The sequence below is a fragment of the Drosophila nasuta genome, chromosome 2R (genome assembly GCF_023558535.2).
Source record: "Drosophila nasuta strain 15112-1781.00 chromosome 2R, ASM2355853v1, whole genome shotgun sequence".
Lineage (NCBI taxonomy): Eukaryota > Metazoa > Arthropoda > Insecta > Diptera > Drosophilidae > Drosophila > Drosophila nasuta.
This window is the reverse complement of record NC_083456.1, coordinates 20,463,472-20,476,713: the sequence shown is the minus strand read 5'-3', so window position 1 is coordinate 20,476,713 and position 13,242 is coordinate 20,463,472. Positions and strand designations below refer to the sequence as shown.

Here is a 13,242-nt window from a genome sequence, read left to right as displayed (position 1 = left end):
AACCATGGAAGAAGACAAGCACAAATTCTTGGAAATTCATTTTTATATACATATGTATATATATATTGATTTATTGTACTGAGTTATATAAAAATCTTTATAATATTAGTTCATTCAATAACATAGTCTTGGTCAAAATCATATTTATCAGCTTTCGTTGATGCTGCACCTAGGGTAAAACTGTCCAGAACATCAGTTATTTTCGAAATCTTTTTCTCATTCCGAACATTCTGCTTTTTCTTCTTTTTCTGGAGCTCTTTAATGTTCTTATTCAGGGATTGATTTTCTGAAAAATTAATATTATAAATCTTTCTCAAGTGTTGCTGGTCATGTATTGGCTTACCTTCCAGAAGCAGGGCAGGATCTGTTTTCTCCTTCTTCTCCTCGTCTAATTTTCGCTTCCGACCCTTTGTTGGCACCTCTTCCTGGTCGGCTATGATTTCAGCAGATGCCTGCACTTCTTCACGGGGCAAACGCACTTCTAGTGGACCAGTGGATGTAATCTGCATAACATCGTCGGCTTTCTCAGTGCACTGATTCAATATATCTGTTTCCATTGACTCGAAGTTATTCACGTCGAATTCGCGCGCCTCGGCATGCACAATTGATGCGCTTATGTGTACATTTTGTTTGTCCTCTACAACTTCTGGTGGTTGCGTGCAATATTTGATTTTGCCTGTATTCCAATCGTTGAGAACGCTACGCGCTGCGGCCACAACATCAGGTACTCCCTTCTTCAAGAATTTACCTAATTTAGTCGAAATTTGCATTAATATTTAAGGTAATACAATGGGAAAGTGCTTAACTTACCCATGCGGGCTGCTTTCTTGGCAAAGAATTCCTCAAATGTGTCATAGTTCGTAATGTCGTACATTTTGCAGAAGTATTCTTTACTGGCTCGCTTCAACACGCTTTCTGCTATGCTAAATGGATCCTTGACATCCCCAACACGCTGTGCGTTCTTTAGAACAGCGTGCGCATTCTCGTTGCCGGCACCGGAACCGCTGGTAAACACAATGCCAGGACAATCAATAAGCTTAATCTTCGAGTCAAGCTCAACCTCTTGCATAGCTCTGTAAAAAGGCAAATATCATTTTACAGCCTCTGCTGTTTCTAACATTTAAGTGCCACTTACTTGGTCACTCCAGGTGTGCTGCCCACCATGCAAGTGCGTCCGCGGGTAAGTGAGTTGATGATAGAACTCTTGCCCACATTGGGTATGCCAACGACACCGACGCGAATCGATGTTTTGATGCCCTTGTTGCGACAGTAATTAGCCAACATTGACATTAGCAACTCGGCACCAATGCAAACCGATCCCTGCATAGCCTTTTCTGTTTTCATTTCGTGCAGCTTGCGACGTCCCAGCCTCGATGCTTGATCCTGTGTTGATGCCTTAAACGCTGTCACTGGTCCATTCTTGCGGAAGTACTTGATCCAGTTATTGAGATTTTCTCGAGGCACAAGATCGGCTTTATTCAAGATGAGCACCAACCGCTTATTACCAGGGGCAGAGCGCACTGCTCGCTCCACTTCGTTGCAACGTGTGCCGAGTGGGTCACGAGCATCGACAACTTCGAGCACTACGTCGGCGTTTTCAATAACTTTGCGAAATTCTTTAAAGTATTGCTTCAGCGATTGCTCCTTGGTGGCAGCATCCTTGTATTTCTTTCCCGTCTCCACATCATCGTTCTCATGCATTATGCCATGCACAGCGCCTCGCATGTCGGCACTTTCCACCATCGCCTCCAGCGATTTGAATTTGTTCTGTTCGCGCTCAGCTTTGAATTGTTCTCGACGCGCTTGACGCTCCACTTCCTGGCGCGCCTTGGCCTCCTCCACCTCCTTCAGTATGTCATCTTTGAAGGGACAGATGTTGGGAATCTGTATAAGCTTCTGTTTCTTGCTGCCTTTCTTGGTATTCTTTTTGGCTTCACGCCGCTCCTTGCGATTGTGTTCGCGTACCTTTTTGTCGATTTTGTGCTTCAGCTTGCCCGTCAAACGCTTTGATTTTTTTGCTGTAAAGAAAATACATTACTTAATTGCCGTTATATAGTATTTAATCCACCTTTACTAACTTTTTAAACGTTTAAGAGCCATTTCAAAGTTTAATACCGAACTACGCTAGCAACAAAACACGTGAAAATAAATGTGCTTCTTCTACATGCATAAAGTGACCATATTACAGAAATGTGGTCACCTGTTTGAACGTATGAGACTATTCAACACTACTCAGCAGCGTTGCCAGATAGTTGAAATTCGCGTGATGTAATTTAGAAGAAATAATACACGATTGTTTTGATTATTTACTGGCTCAATTATGTCAATGAAACTAACAGTTTTAGCAGGCATCAATTGCCTGAAACAATGCGCTTTGAATGCTGCAACCCCGAGGAACTCGTTGATGCACACAAGCGCTTGCTTGCGCAAAGTTGAGGACCGCAAAGAAATGCTGGCTTCCATGCCGGCGAAGGATGAGGGAACTCTTGGCGAGAAATCAGTCGACATAGATACTCTCATTGACAGGTTCGTATTAGTACTTTCAATATGTTGTTAAATGATATTCTTAATTTACTACATTAACAGAAAGGCAAAGTTTTTCCCGGATGCTAGCACAGCCACTCAGCTGTTCAACGGCATTCCTTTCAATGAGCTGCCCATAGTCAACATTCGTGTCTCGCCTAACAACACAATCATTTCAGTGACCGACTATAAAGGTAGTATAATAAATAATTGACGTCCTAATCTTTATTGCGTTTGCTATTTGAAGGTGTACCCAGACTGATCCGCTCCTGCGGTATTGAAGGCTTCAAGAATACCAGGAAAGGCACCAACATTGCTGCCCAGGCAACCGCTGTGACTATTAGCGCTGTAAGATTAGCAGATTTCAATGATTTAAGTTTATAAGTTGCAGTATATAATGTTTATAATTTACAGAAAGCCGTTGAGCTTGGTTGGAAAACTATTCGGGTGAAAGTGCGTGGCTTGGGACCCGGACGCATGGTAAGATTTCAAATATTTATTCATCTAATTCTAAAAAACTCACTGTACATTCTTTGTTTTCAGTCGGCTATCAAAGGACTGCAAATGGGTGGTCTGAATATAGTTTCGGTTACGGATAATACACCTGTTTCATGGAATCCCCCGCGACCCAGAAAACAGAGGAGTCTGTAAATCAATATTTTATATTCGCAGTGTAGAAATAAATGTTAAAAATTGTTTAAATTTCTATAACTCGTATTCCTCGAGAGTACATCCACTTTATTTGTTTCCGTTAATCTTATGCTTACAAAAAAAGATAAATGAGAGAACCAATTCCGACATAGAATCTATATACAAATGTATTTGATAAGAGCATTTAGATAAACGTTCTAACTCATTTAATATTTGACGGCAGCGAGAATTCGCATCAAATGTATTTTTAAATAGCAAATTCTTTAAAATTAATTGCTTAATTTTACAAATCTTAACTAATATGTACAATAATTGAAGTACAATATCCAACTTTATGATACTATTCTTTCCATATATTCTTACACAATAATCTTATAGTTAGGCTTTATTAACATGGCACACTTGTAAAGTGTGCCACGTCTTACAAGTTAATCTAAATGAAAATCGTAGAAATTAATTTTCACATCCGTATGATAATATACGTACCTAATCACCTAAGCAAATACCAAGCGTAAAGTTAAGTTTCCTAATCGCAGGCTATAATTATGAAATGCAGCAGATTGCACATAGATTTTGGCTGGAATGGTTGTCTATATAATATGGAATTGTAGGTATGCGTGAGTTCAGGTGTATTTTGTAGTTTTGTTTCGTTGTGTTTTGTTTTTGTTTTATAAATAACGAACTTAGAAGATGGATAATATTTTTGGTTTCAAGACGACGCTTGCTGGTGGCATACATAATGATTGTCATGAGTTGCCCTTTTTATTATGCCATTCTATGCCTCTGTGAAACATGTTTTGCATCGCGCGGACTGGCGTCGACAATATGCAACGTCGCGTCGTGTCAATTGCTAGTTTGCTGCGCAAGGATTCGGAGCTCGGGGGGTCCTCTAAATGTGAGGGGGAGTACATAGGAAGTATCGTTTGGCTACTGCTGGGATCCGGATCGCCGACATCATAGTCATCTCTTGGTATTTTCCTAAATCGTCCAGAGTGACTTGTTTGTTCCCATACAACTTGTTTGCCTCGCAGTTCTGTAGTCGGCTCCTGTTTAACTGCAGTCATCGAATCGCAGTTGTTGCAACCACCAGCGCCGTAAGATGCATGAAACTGCATGTTAGGTGAACCACCGCCAAAGCCCTTGTTTAAGCTGCCGGACGGATCGCGTGATGAATCGCTTTGCATGTCGCCATTGCTACCATCGCTCCTGCTCATTTCACAATCCTCATAATCCATGAATGTGGTGGCACATGATGGCTGATATATGACAGCGGACGCATGGCCAGAGCGTCCAGAATTCAAAGGTGTTCCCTGTTCCCATGTGTTTGTGCGTGGATCGTAGACCTCAACGATGGACAGAAAATTGTTGCCATCAAAGCCACCAATAGCATATAGCTTGCCATCTAATGGCGTCAATGATAGCGCACTTCTAGCGATCTGAATTGGCGCAACCATGTCCCATGTTTCATTGTCCGTATTATACCTCTCCACTGTGGCCAGTTGTCGTGTGCCATCGAATCCGCCAACAACGTAAATGTACTGATCAATGGCAGCCACTCCTGCAAGTGAAAATGATGGATGCTTAGCAACAGCTACAATTTAGAGAGCAGCTCTTAATCTTACCTGCTCCACTGCGTCCTGTCTTCAAGGGAGGCAAGTAACTCCACTCATTGTTCTCTGGATGATAGCATTCAACGCTGGCCAATCGCTCGTTGCCATCGAATCCACCGATGGCGTAAAGCAGACGATTGACAACAACAACGCCAACGCCCAAACGTTTGGAATGCATGGACTGCACAAGTGTCCAACGATCCTGATCTGGATCATAGCTACACAATGAAAAAATCGTTTATAAAAGTAATTCATTGAATACTAAAGCAAGTTAATACTTACTATTCTACTGTGTTGTGGTATTCCATGCCTGCGGATCCACCCACAGCGTACATTAACTCATCCATGACGGCAACACCGACACGATGGCGGGGCACTGACATTGGGGAGCACGGTCTCCACGTCTCTGTTATGGCACTGTAACGATCCACCCAGTCCGAATCGTAAGATGATCCAATGTTATTGTTACGTCCACCAACCGCATAGAATTTCCCTTTCAGAAACGCTGCTCCGAGACCGGAACGTGGAATGCGCAGATTTGGCAAGGTTGTCCACGTTTTATCATCGACATTGTAGGCCTCTAGTATGTCCAGTGAGTGTCGGAAGAAGCCGCCAGCAACGAATATCATTCGTGTGGTGTTTGGTGTGCGCTCCTTGACACCTGGACATTTGTGCAGCGTTAAATCCTTAAAGATCTTTGCCAGATATTCTCGGCATGCCGGCACCTTGCGCAGTACATCGCAGTTTTTCATCTGTTCCTTGAGGAAATTGGGCGTCAGAAACTGGCAGCGAACGGCGACAAGAATATGCTCCATTTTGCTATGCCGATTATCCTCATCGTATTTGACCCATTTAAGAACAGCATTGTACACTTCACGCTCCTCCTGCACGTTCAGTTCGTCGCGTCTAATCAGGGCAATCAGTTGATAGGCGGATAGTTGCAGGAATTCCTCCTCTTGACATACCTGCAAGCATAATAATGTGAAGGTTATAATATATTTAATTTGATTAATGGGCAACTTGCAACTTACTTGTGTAAAATGGCGTTCAATAAAGAAATTGGCTTTCTTCTGTAGCTCAATGCAGCCGTGCTGTTCGGCGAAATTGGCAATGCCGATGGCATTTGTGGGATCCAATTGACGCTCTAGGAAGGCACAGCAGGCATCAATGACATTCTGCACTTGGAACATGGTCGCCGCAGGCAACAGCTGGCAGACTGTGACCTCGGTTACCCTGATTTGGCCAGTGTACATGAAGTAAAGGATTCGCGCCATTGCCGTGGGACACACCTATGTAGAATGGATGGGATAATGCAAAACTGTTCATCTATTATAGCGCAACGAAAGATAGCAGACATCGCTGGGTCTTCACTTACCCCCTGCAATTGTACGCGTGACATTTCCGACTCTTTGAGGCCACCCGTGAACATGGCCTTGAAATATGGCGATGCCGCTGACAGTATCACCTTGTGGGCGTGGAACAGTTCCTTCTTCACCTCGAGCACAACGTCTGTGAGCATGCCATGTGATCGCATCATGAACATCATCTTGAGTGCCTCCTTGGCATAGTTTGACATGCAGAAAGTCATGTCATCATCTGTGGCATCATGTTCATCTATGGATCGCGCCGTGTCGAAACGTCCGCACCCAGATGAGAGGGAACCCCTATCACAGTGTTCATTCATCTCAAAGTCTGTAAGAAGACCAATTATTTAAATTGTTATACAATAGAAATATAATGGGGATATATTTCAGTTGAAACGCAACAAAAAATTAAGAGCTGTAGCAAAAGCAATTATATCCAAAGAGCGACCTGTTTCTATGCGAACTTTTTATACCGGGTGGTCGGATGATTATAAAGGTATAATGGCTTAGTGATAATTGAAAGCATATATATTTACACTATCTTCGATCTATTTATGAATGAATGTAAATTTATACTCGATTAGCATCGACGAGACATAAAAAGGCTGTCATTTGTTAAACATATTTCTTGGAACTACAAATTCAAAACATTAAAATTTGTCACCTTGAGGTCTAAGTTTGGATTGCAAAGGGTGGAAAATAACTACGTTTAGTTGATTTGATACTACAGGCGAATGTGACAATTCTTTGACACACCTATCCTAATAGCCAAAACTCTATTTTTAACTAATCGTTTTAAATTTGTGAAGTTTGTAAATTAACAAGCGTGATCAACATTAGCAACATTCTCACATTCTGAGAAAAAACAGTTTGGGTGAATTTTAGCAATCATCATGAAGAAATGATATTACTGGAATTAATTTTGAGTACGTACTTAGCTGGAGACCAAAAATATTTTACAAAGAAAGTGGCACTTCATTGCATGAAAAGCATGTTTAGCCAGTTATCTTTAATGTGCAGTTAAGTATTGACGCAGTTAAGCACAAAATACGCAAATGGACAAATCGATACCCAATTAAAATTTCAATTGAAGATTATTCTAGAGTTACTCACTCAACACTTAATAAAATAATATATCTATAAAGATATTATACTAGTTAATACTAGTTGAATATTGTTGTCCACATGAAACTTGATGGTAATATACCAAAAAAAAAAACAATTGTAATCCTATAATAGTGTATTATTGTAAGATACGATAATTTGACAAAGAGGTAAAGATACTATTGTAGTTCTCAGTTTTAATTACCGGGTGTCTCTGAGTGAACTGTCGTATTCTCATATTTTTGATTTGCAACTCATTTAAAATGGCTTTTAAAAGCTAAACAATGTCTTTATCGCATTTATTTTCACACACTTGCACGCACACACACACACACATAGCACTCCGCACAGCAAAGAGTCGACAAATTAGAAAAGTTTATTATGAAATGAATGAATTTGCAATATTTTTGTTTTAGCCCTCGTGCGATTCTTTCTAATAAGCAAACTCGATTTATTACATCCACACATACAAATGCTCACACATGCTCGGTTGGGAGATACATGTGGATGTGTGTAGTATGTGCAGAGTCATGCTCATTGGCTATATTCCCCAAAAGCAACAGTCAGCAGCAGCAGCAGAAACGGCAGAAACAGCAACAGAAAAAGCAAAAGCAAATGCTAGAACGGTCGGTCGGACGCTTGGTGATTTTTTTTTTCCACATTTGATTCACAATAAAATCGGCTAATTTGTTGTAGGACTTGTGCGATAAGGCAGCTGCTAGAAGCTACTACCATGTTCGCTCAAAGTCCAATCATTACAAACACAAAAACACGAGGAGCAAACACCCAAAAAAAACTTGAGTTTTTGTGAGAATTTCTATTCACTTTCAAATGTTGAATTTGAAATTTTTTTGTTTTTGTTTTTTTTATTTGTGTGTTTTTATCAACAAAACAATGGCAGATAACAGGTTTTCTCAATGTACTTATGTACATTGCTCTTTGTATCATACATTAGATTAAGTCTTTTGTACATAAGCTCAATATAGTCAATGGACTAAGAATAAGATCATACATAAGTAGGTATGTATGTATATGAACGTACATAAAATAAAAAGATCAGCGGACTAAAAGCTCGCGTACCACCGACATCAACCGATCGTGCGTACGCCGGAATCGAACTGAACCAATTTCTGCGATTCGCCGATTCCCACCACAAAAAGCAGGTAGACGAACGCTGGTTTCCACCTCACGGTGATGTGATGAATGCGTAGTTGACAAATATGCCATCTCATGCTGGGTGTCAAAGTCACAAAATTATATAATATGTATTCTCTCCTGGAGAATTCCTACGTTGTCATTGTGATTTGAAAATAATAATACAATGTTTCTGTTGAAACTAATTATGACCGGAAATAGGTGTAAAAAGTTATCACCAGAGAAATGTCCTGTCATTGCTAAAGACTACAGGGTATTTACGATTTGAGCATTCTTTATATAAAGATCGATTTGTATGTATGTACGTGCGATTAAATACTTATTGAAACACATCATTGATATTTCCGTTGTAATCTAATTTGATTTAGTGGGCAAAGAGATATCTCAACTTTTTCAAATTATCTTGCTCCGAGTACACTAGAGATAGCGCGATAAAAAGAAAGAAAGAGCTTATCGAGATAGAAATAAAGATAGTAGGCTGGTCAAATTTAATTAAGATGATTATGATTATTATGTTATGGCCAAGACTAATTATGCTCGAGATTTCTTTACGTTGCGATCAATTTAATTAGGTCTCAGCATTAGGTCTCGTCTTTGCCTAGACCCAGAGATAACAGTATTTCATTTGTTTAATATTTATTATATTAATAGTACAACACATACATTCCGTACATACATACATGCAAACACATGTATGTACAATACACGGTGTGTACGTGGGTAGCGTGACGTGCTTTTGGGATGATGACACAGCATTAACAGAGTATCTTGAGCGCAAGGAGTTCCCTTCGAGATATTTTATCAACTATGCGATAAATGCAAAAGCAAAGTGAGAAATACTGTCAAATCACGATGAGAGGGCATAAATGCACACATGCTCACATCCATATATACACACAATATGCATGTATATGTACACATATATGTGCATGAATACATACAATGAAAATTCATACGAGTGCGAAAGACACGAAACGTAATCCGCGGGTCGACTGAGAGAGATAAAGAGGGAGAGAGAGTAGTTTTGTTTTTGTTAAATCGAAGATACATGTGTGACAGCTCGAACTATGTTTGAATACATACACACATACATAGACACAAATCGAGAGATATGTTTGCACGTACAATCGATTGTATACGTGTTTTATCAACAACTTGTTGATTTTGCAGTGTTTAATTGATGAGAGTTGCGACGAGTTTTAATTATAACTCAACATATACAAATACACTGGCCTTTGTGAACTTTTGTACCTTATGCACTTACATATATGTGTAAATAAATATTTGGATCAAGTCGACCAAAATACTATCACGTGTATACACAAAAGTGAAATTCTCAATGTGTGTGCCTGTGTCAGTGTGTGTATCAAACAGCTGATAAATTGGGCAATGCGTCGTTTTCCTTTTTTGTGAGATCTTTTTGTTTTACATATTTTGCTGGTTCATTAAGTTTTGCAATCGCTTTCAATTTTGTGCACTCTAGATTAATTACAGCACTTTTTTCGTATTATTGTATTAGAAATTTACCATTCACTAGTTAAAAAACTACAATCTTTGTGTTATTCTTTTTAGCACTCACAACAGCCACCGTGCACAACTCTTAACTAAACTAACGTGCTGCGGCGTTGCCACACTCGGTAAAGCCAATGTCCGTATTTTGGAATTCTAGTACTTAAAAAAAGTTGTATAAACTACACAATTAGTTTTTATAAAAGAAAATTTTAAATTTTTATTTCTGAATAAAATCAATGACATTTTGGGTTTAAAATATCATTATAAACACTTACTAAATCATAACTACAGCTTAAAGTTAAATCAAATGTTTGGCAATTTGTATACGTTTCGAATGAAATAAGTTTGGTCACACATACCGCATGCTCTATTGTTCCGATTATCATCATCAATTTGCATAATATTTCTTGCATTTCTTGTAAATATAATTGTGATATTCTTCCTAATGGCAACGTCAACGGTTAGAAAATATAGTGCGTCTGTGATATTCTTTCATGGATCCGGCGATACAGGCCCGAATCTGCAGGAGTGGGTTCGCTTTTTACTAGGTCGCGATTTGGACTTTGCGCACATAAAAATTATTTACCCAACAGCTCCGCTACAAAAGTACACTCCTCTAAATGGACAGTTGTCAACCGTTTGGTTTGATCGACGATCTGTAAACATAGCTGCCCAAGAAAGCCGAAAGAGTATGGCAGAGAGCTATAATATTGTGCAGAAACTAATCCAAAATGAAGTGGACAATGGCATTCCGTTGAATCGAATAATTGTTGGCGGCTTCTCAATGGGCGGAGCCTTAGCTCTTCACACTGGCTACCACTTGAATACTGATTTAGCCGGCGTCTTTGCCCATTCATCATTCCTCAATCGACAATCGGTGGTCTATGAATCACTGGCCAATCGAGTGAACGATAAGCTACCGGATCTGTTTATGTTTCATGGTGAGCGTGACACTCTCGTTCCCTTGGATTGGGGACAGGAGACGTGGGAATCATTAAATAAATTGGGCGTCTCTGGTACATTCGTTCCATTGAAGAACACACTGCATGAATTGAAGAATAAATCAGTTCTTAGTTTGGAGGAATGGATTCTGAAAAAACTCCCACCAACGCTAAACGATCAGCAAAATAAACTTTAATTTCGTGTTTCGAAAATCAAAATTCTATCAAATCTTTATTCTATTTCTTAATTTAGGATTTGTTTCTGCAAGTTTTTTTTATTTATATTTGAAGGAGAAATTACTTTCACTTCGCAGTCCATTTAGATAAAGGGGATTCCTCATAATTTCCAGCATGATAAAGTAGTATTTTTCCATATTTTTATGAAATAAGGGCTTTGTTCATCTGGTAACACTTTGTTTTGTTTGTTTTTGCTGAAAGTTCCCTTGCATTATTGTTTAAGCTGAAGAAATGGCATCGTCTGCAATACGTAAACACAGTGCTTCTCTCATATTTTTCCATGGTTCTGGAGAAACTGGTCAAATTTTAATAGACAGAGTGCGTTATTTGCTTGGACGTGATTTTAATTTTGCGCACATCAATGTTGTTTATCCAACGGCTCCATTACAAGAATATACCCCATTGAAGGGACAACTATCGAAAGTGTGGTTTGATCGCAATGCAGTCGATATAGCGGATCCCATAGGTAAACAGAACATGACGAAGGGATACGAAGTTGCGCAGCAACTTATCCAACATGAAGTGACCCATGGCATACCCTTGAATCGTATAATTGTTGGTGGTTTCTCAATGGGAGGAGCGTTGGCTTTGCATACCGGCTATCACTTGACTGAGGGTCTGGCAGGTGTTTTTACGCATTCCTCATTTCTGTATCGCAATTCTGTTGTCTTTCAATCATTGAGAAATCGTAAATTTACTAAGGAAACACTGCCTGAGCTGCGAATGTTTCATGGCCAGAATGACACTTTAGTCCCGCCTGAATGGGGAAGAGAGACGTCAGAATCTTTAGCCAAATTGGGCGTATCAGGCACTTTTACTCCCTTAGAGGATACATTGCATGTGCTTAGAAGAAAGTCACTTCTTGACATCGAGCAATGGATATTAACCAAATTGCCACCTTTGTAAAACGTGATAATAAAATAATTATGTAATATTTTGTCTATGAAACACTTACATTTAAATTCTAGTATTTGGTAAAACACCGACACAATTCGGTGCAGAGCAGAGACAGGGTTTCCCATTAGTTAAATCAGGACTAAGGATTTCTCCTCCATAGTGGAAACATAGCTCTTCGTTCGCAGAAATATTTCTTTTGGCAAATATGCCTGCAACGCAAGGAGAAAATTATTTAAAATCTTGTTTTTTTTTTCAATTAGCTACTTACCTATTTTAGGTATTGGGCAATTTATTCGCACAGCGAAGATTTCACAATTTGGTTGGCAGCTGTGGTTAAGATATCGACCAATATTTCCCCGACAAGTGGGGTCCACGATAGTCACCTGAGATGCCTGATAATCTGTGTTATCTTTTGATTTTGTGAACTCATGCAGACATAATATAAAATTCATCTTATCATAGTTATCTACAAAATCAAGACGGCGTTTAGCCTCTGCTAGAGTTAATAATTCACCAGCATATTCGCAAATGAAAGCACCGCATGGAATATCAATCAAGGTGCGGACTCCCATTGATTTATATTGAGGTGAATGAAATATTTCCAATTTCTTTCGTGGTCCAAACTGCACAAGTCGATTATTGCAAAGTTGCAAATCACATTTACAAAAATCGTTGCATTCTGTTACGGAGGGTAAACTTTTATCTTCGTTGTTGACTAAAACTAATTCCTTATTCACTGGATGGTACTTAAAATATCCTCCATGGCAGCAATCAATGTTGTTATTGCAATTGTTAATGACACAAGTGCAAGTCGATGTTATTTGAGAATTGTAATCGTCTTTCAAGCGCTTGAACTCCTCGCTGCCGTCGTCAGGCATAAGGACATTTTCTAAAATATATTCCACCAAGTCCTTGTGGTCATAGTCATCACAAATTTCTATCATTATCAAGTAATTTAAATCAAGCTCTGCAGATAAATTAATTTAATGCTCTGTTGTTTACATTTGCAATTATGCTTCTTGATTTTACCGCTAACAGCTGATTGATAAGTAGCCCTGGTTTCCTATAAAAAGATTCTGCACATCGATATTTATATCGTTTGTAATTCTTTGTTTATATTTTCGATACTTTAAATACTGTTGTCGCATTTGTTTCCATATAATTGTAATAATTCAATTTAAAAACCATTCCTCAAAAATTCTTATATGGCCTTAATAAAACATAAATTGGAATTAATTAACATTACAT

General features: G+C 39.0%; 6 protein-coding genes across 9 annotated transcripts; 3 read left to right on the top strand and 3 right to left on the bottom strand.

Moving 5' to 3' along the window:
- Positions 1 to 35: 35 nt before the first annotated feature.
- LOC132784787 (guanine nucleotide-binding protein-like 3 homolog) lies at positions 36 to 2,177 on the bottom strand. The gene is made up of 5 exons (XM_060790642.1): positions 2,079 to 2,177; positions 1,136 to 2,018; positions 811 to 1,073; positions 344 to 748; positions 36 to 286 (listed from the first exon to the last, which is right to left on the bottom strand). The coding sequence occupies exons 1-5, from the start codon at positions 2,098 to 2,100 to the stop codon at positions 111 to 113; spliced, it is 1,749 nt and encodes a 582-aa protein (XP_060646625.1). The 5' UTR covers positions 2,101 to 2,177; the 3' UTR covers positions 36 to 110.
- A 60-nt stretch (positions 2,178 to 2,237) lies between these two features.
- Positions 2,238 to 3,433, top strand: LOC132784789 (small ribosomal subunit protein uS11m). The gene is made up of 5 exons (XM_060790643.1): positions 2,238 to 2,526; positions 2,587 to 2,717; positions 2,771 to 2,871; positions 2,938 to 3,003; positions 3,067 to 3,433. Exons 1-5 carry the CDS (start codon positions 2,321 to 2,323, stop codon positions 3,172 to 3,174), a joined length of 612 nt encoding a protein of 203 aa, XP_060646626.1. The 5' UTR covers positions 2,238 to 2,320; the 3' UTR covers positions 3,175 to 3,433.
- On the bottom strand, positions 3,384 to 10,023 carry LOC132784786 (kelch-like ECH-associated protein 1B). Of its 4 annotated transcripts, none has more exons than XM_060790638.1 (6): positions 9,935 to 10,023; positions 6,160 to 6,476; positions 5,816 to 6,073; positions 5,067 to 5,749; positions 4,797 to 5,002; positions 3,384 to 4,732 (listed from the first exon to the last, which is right to left on the bottom strand). In XM_060790638.1, the coding sequence occupies exons 2-6, from the start codon at positions 6,466 to 6,468 to the stop codon at positions 3,921 to 3,923; spliced, it is 2,268 nt and encodes a 755-aa protein (XP_060646621.1). In that variant the 5' UTR covers positions 6,469 to 6,476; positions 9,935 to 10,023; the 3' UTR covers positions 3,384 to 3,920. The 4 variants fall into 4 exon arrangements, with proteins under 4 accessions (XP_060646621.1, XP_060646623.1, XP_060646622.1 ...); XM_060790640.1 differs by lacking the exon at positions 9,935 to 10,023 and adding an exon at positions 9,672 to 9,898; XM_060790639.1 differs by lacking the exon at positions 9,935 to 10,023 and adding an exon at positions 8,295 to 8,398.
- Positions 10,024 to 10,265: 242 nt separating this feature from the next.
- On the top strand, positions 10,266 to 11,079 carry LOC132786354 (lysophospholipase-like protein 1). The gene has a single exon (XM_060792865.1). The coding sequence runs from the start codon at positions 10,365 to 10,367 to the stop codon at positions 11,055 to 11,057; it is 693 nt and encodes a 230-aa protein (XP_060648848.1). The 5' UTR covers positions 10,266 to 10,364; the 3' UTR covers positions 11,058 to 11,079.
- Positions 11,080 to 11,328: 249 nt separating this feature from the next.
- LOC132786355 (lysophospholipase-like protein 1) lies at positions 11,329 to 12,030 on the top strand. The gene has a single exon (XM_060792866.1). The coding sequence runs from the start codon at positions 11,329 to 11,331 to the stop codon at positions 12,001 to 12,003; it is 675 nt and encodes a 224-aa protein (XP_060648849.1). The 3' UTR covers positions 12,004 to 12,030.
- LOC132786352 (probable histone-lysine N-methyltransferase set-23) lies at positions 11,906 to 13,027 on the bottom strand. Its single transcript, XM_060792864.1, has 3 exons — positions 12,263 to 13,027; positions 12,053 to 12,203; positions 11,906 to 11,995 (listed from the first exon to the last, which is right to left on the bottom strand). The coding sequence occupies exons 1-2, from the start codon at positions 12,936 to 12,938 to the stop codon at positions 12,055 to 12,057; spliced, it is 825 nt and encodes a 274-aa protein (XP_060648847.1). The 5' UTR covers positions 12,939 to 13,027; the 3' UTR covers positions 11,906 to 11,995; positions 12,053 to 12,054.
- Between the last annotated feature and the right edge of the window lie 215 nt (positions 13,028 to 13,242).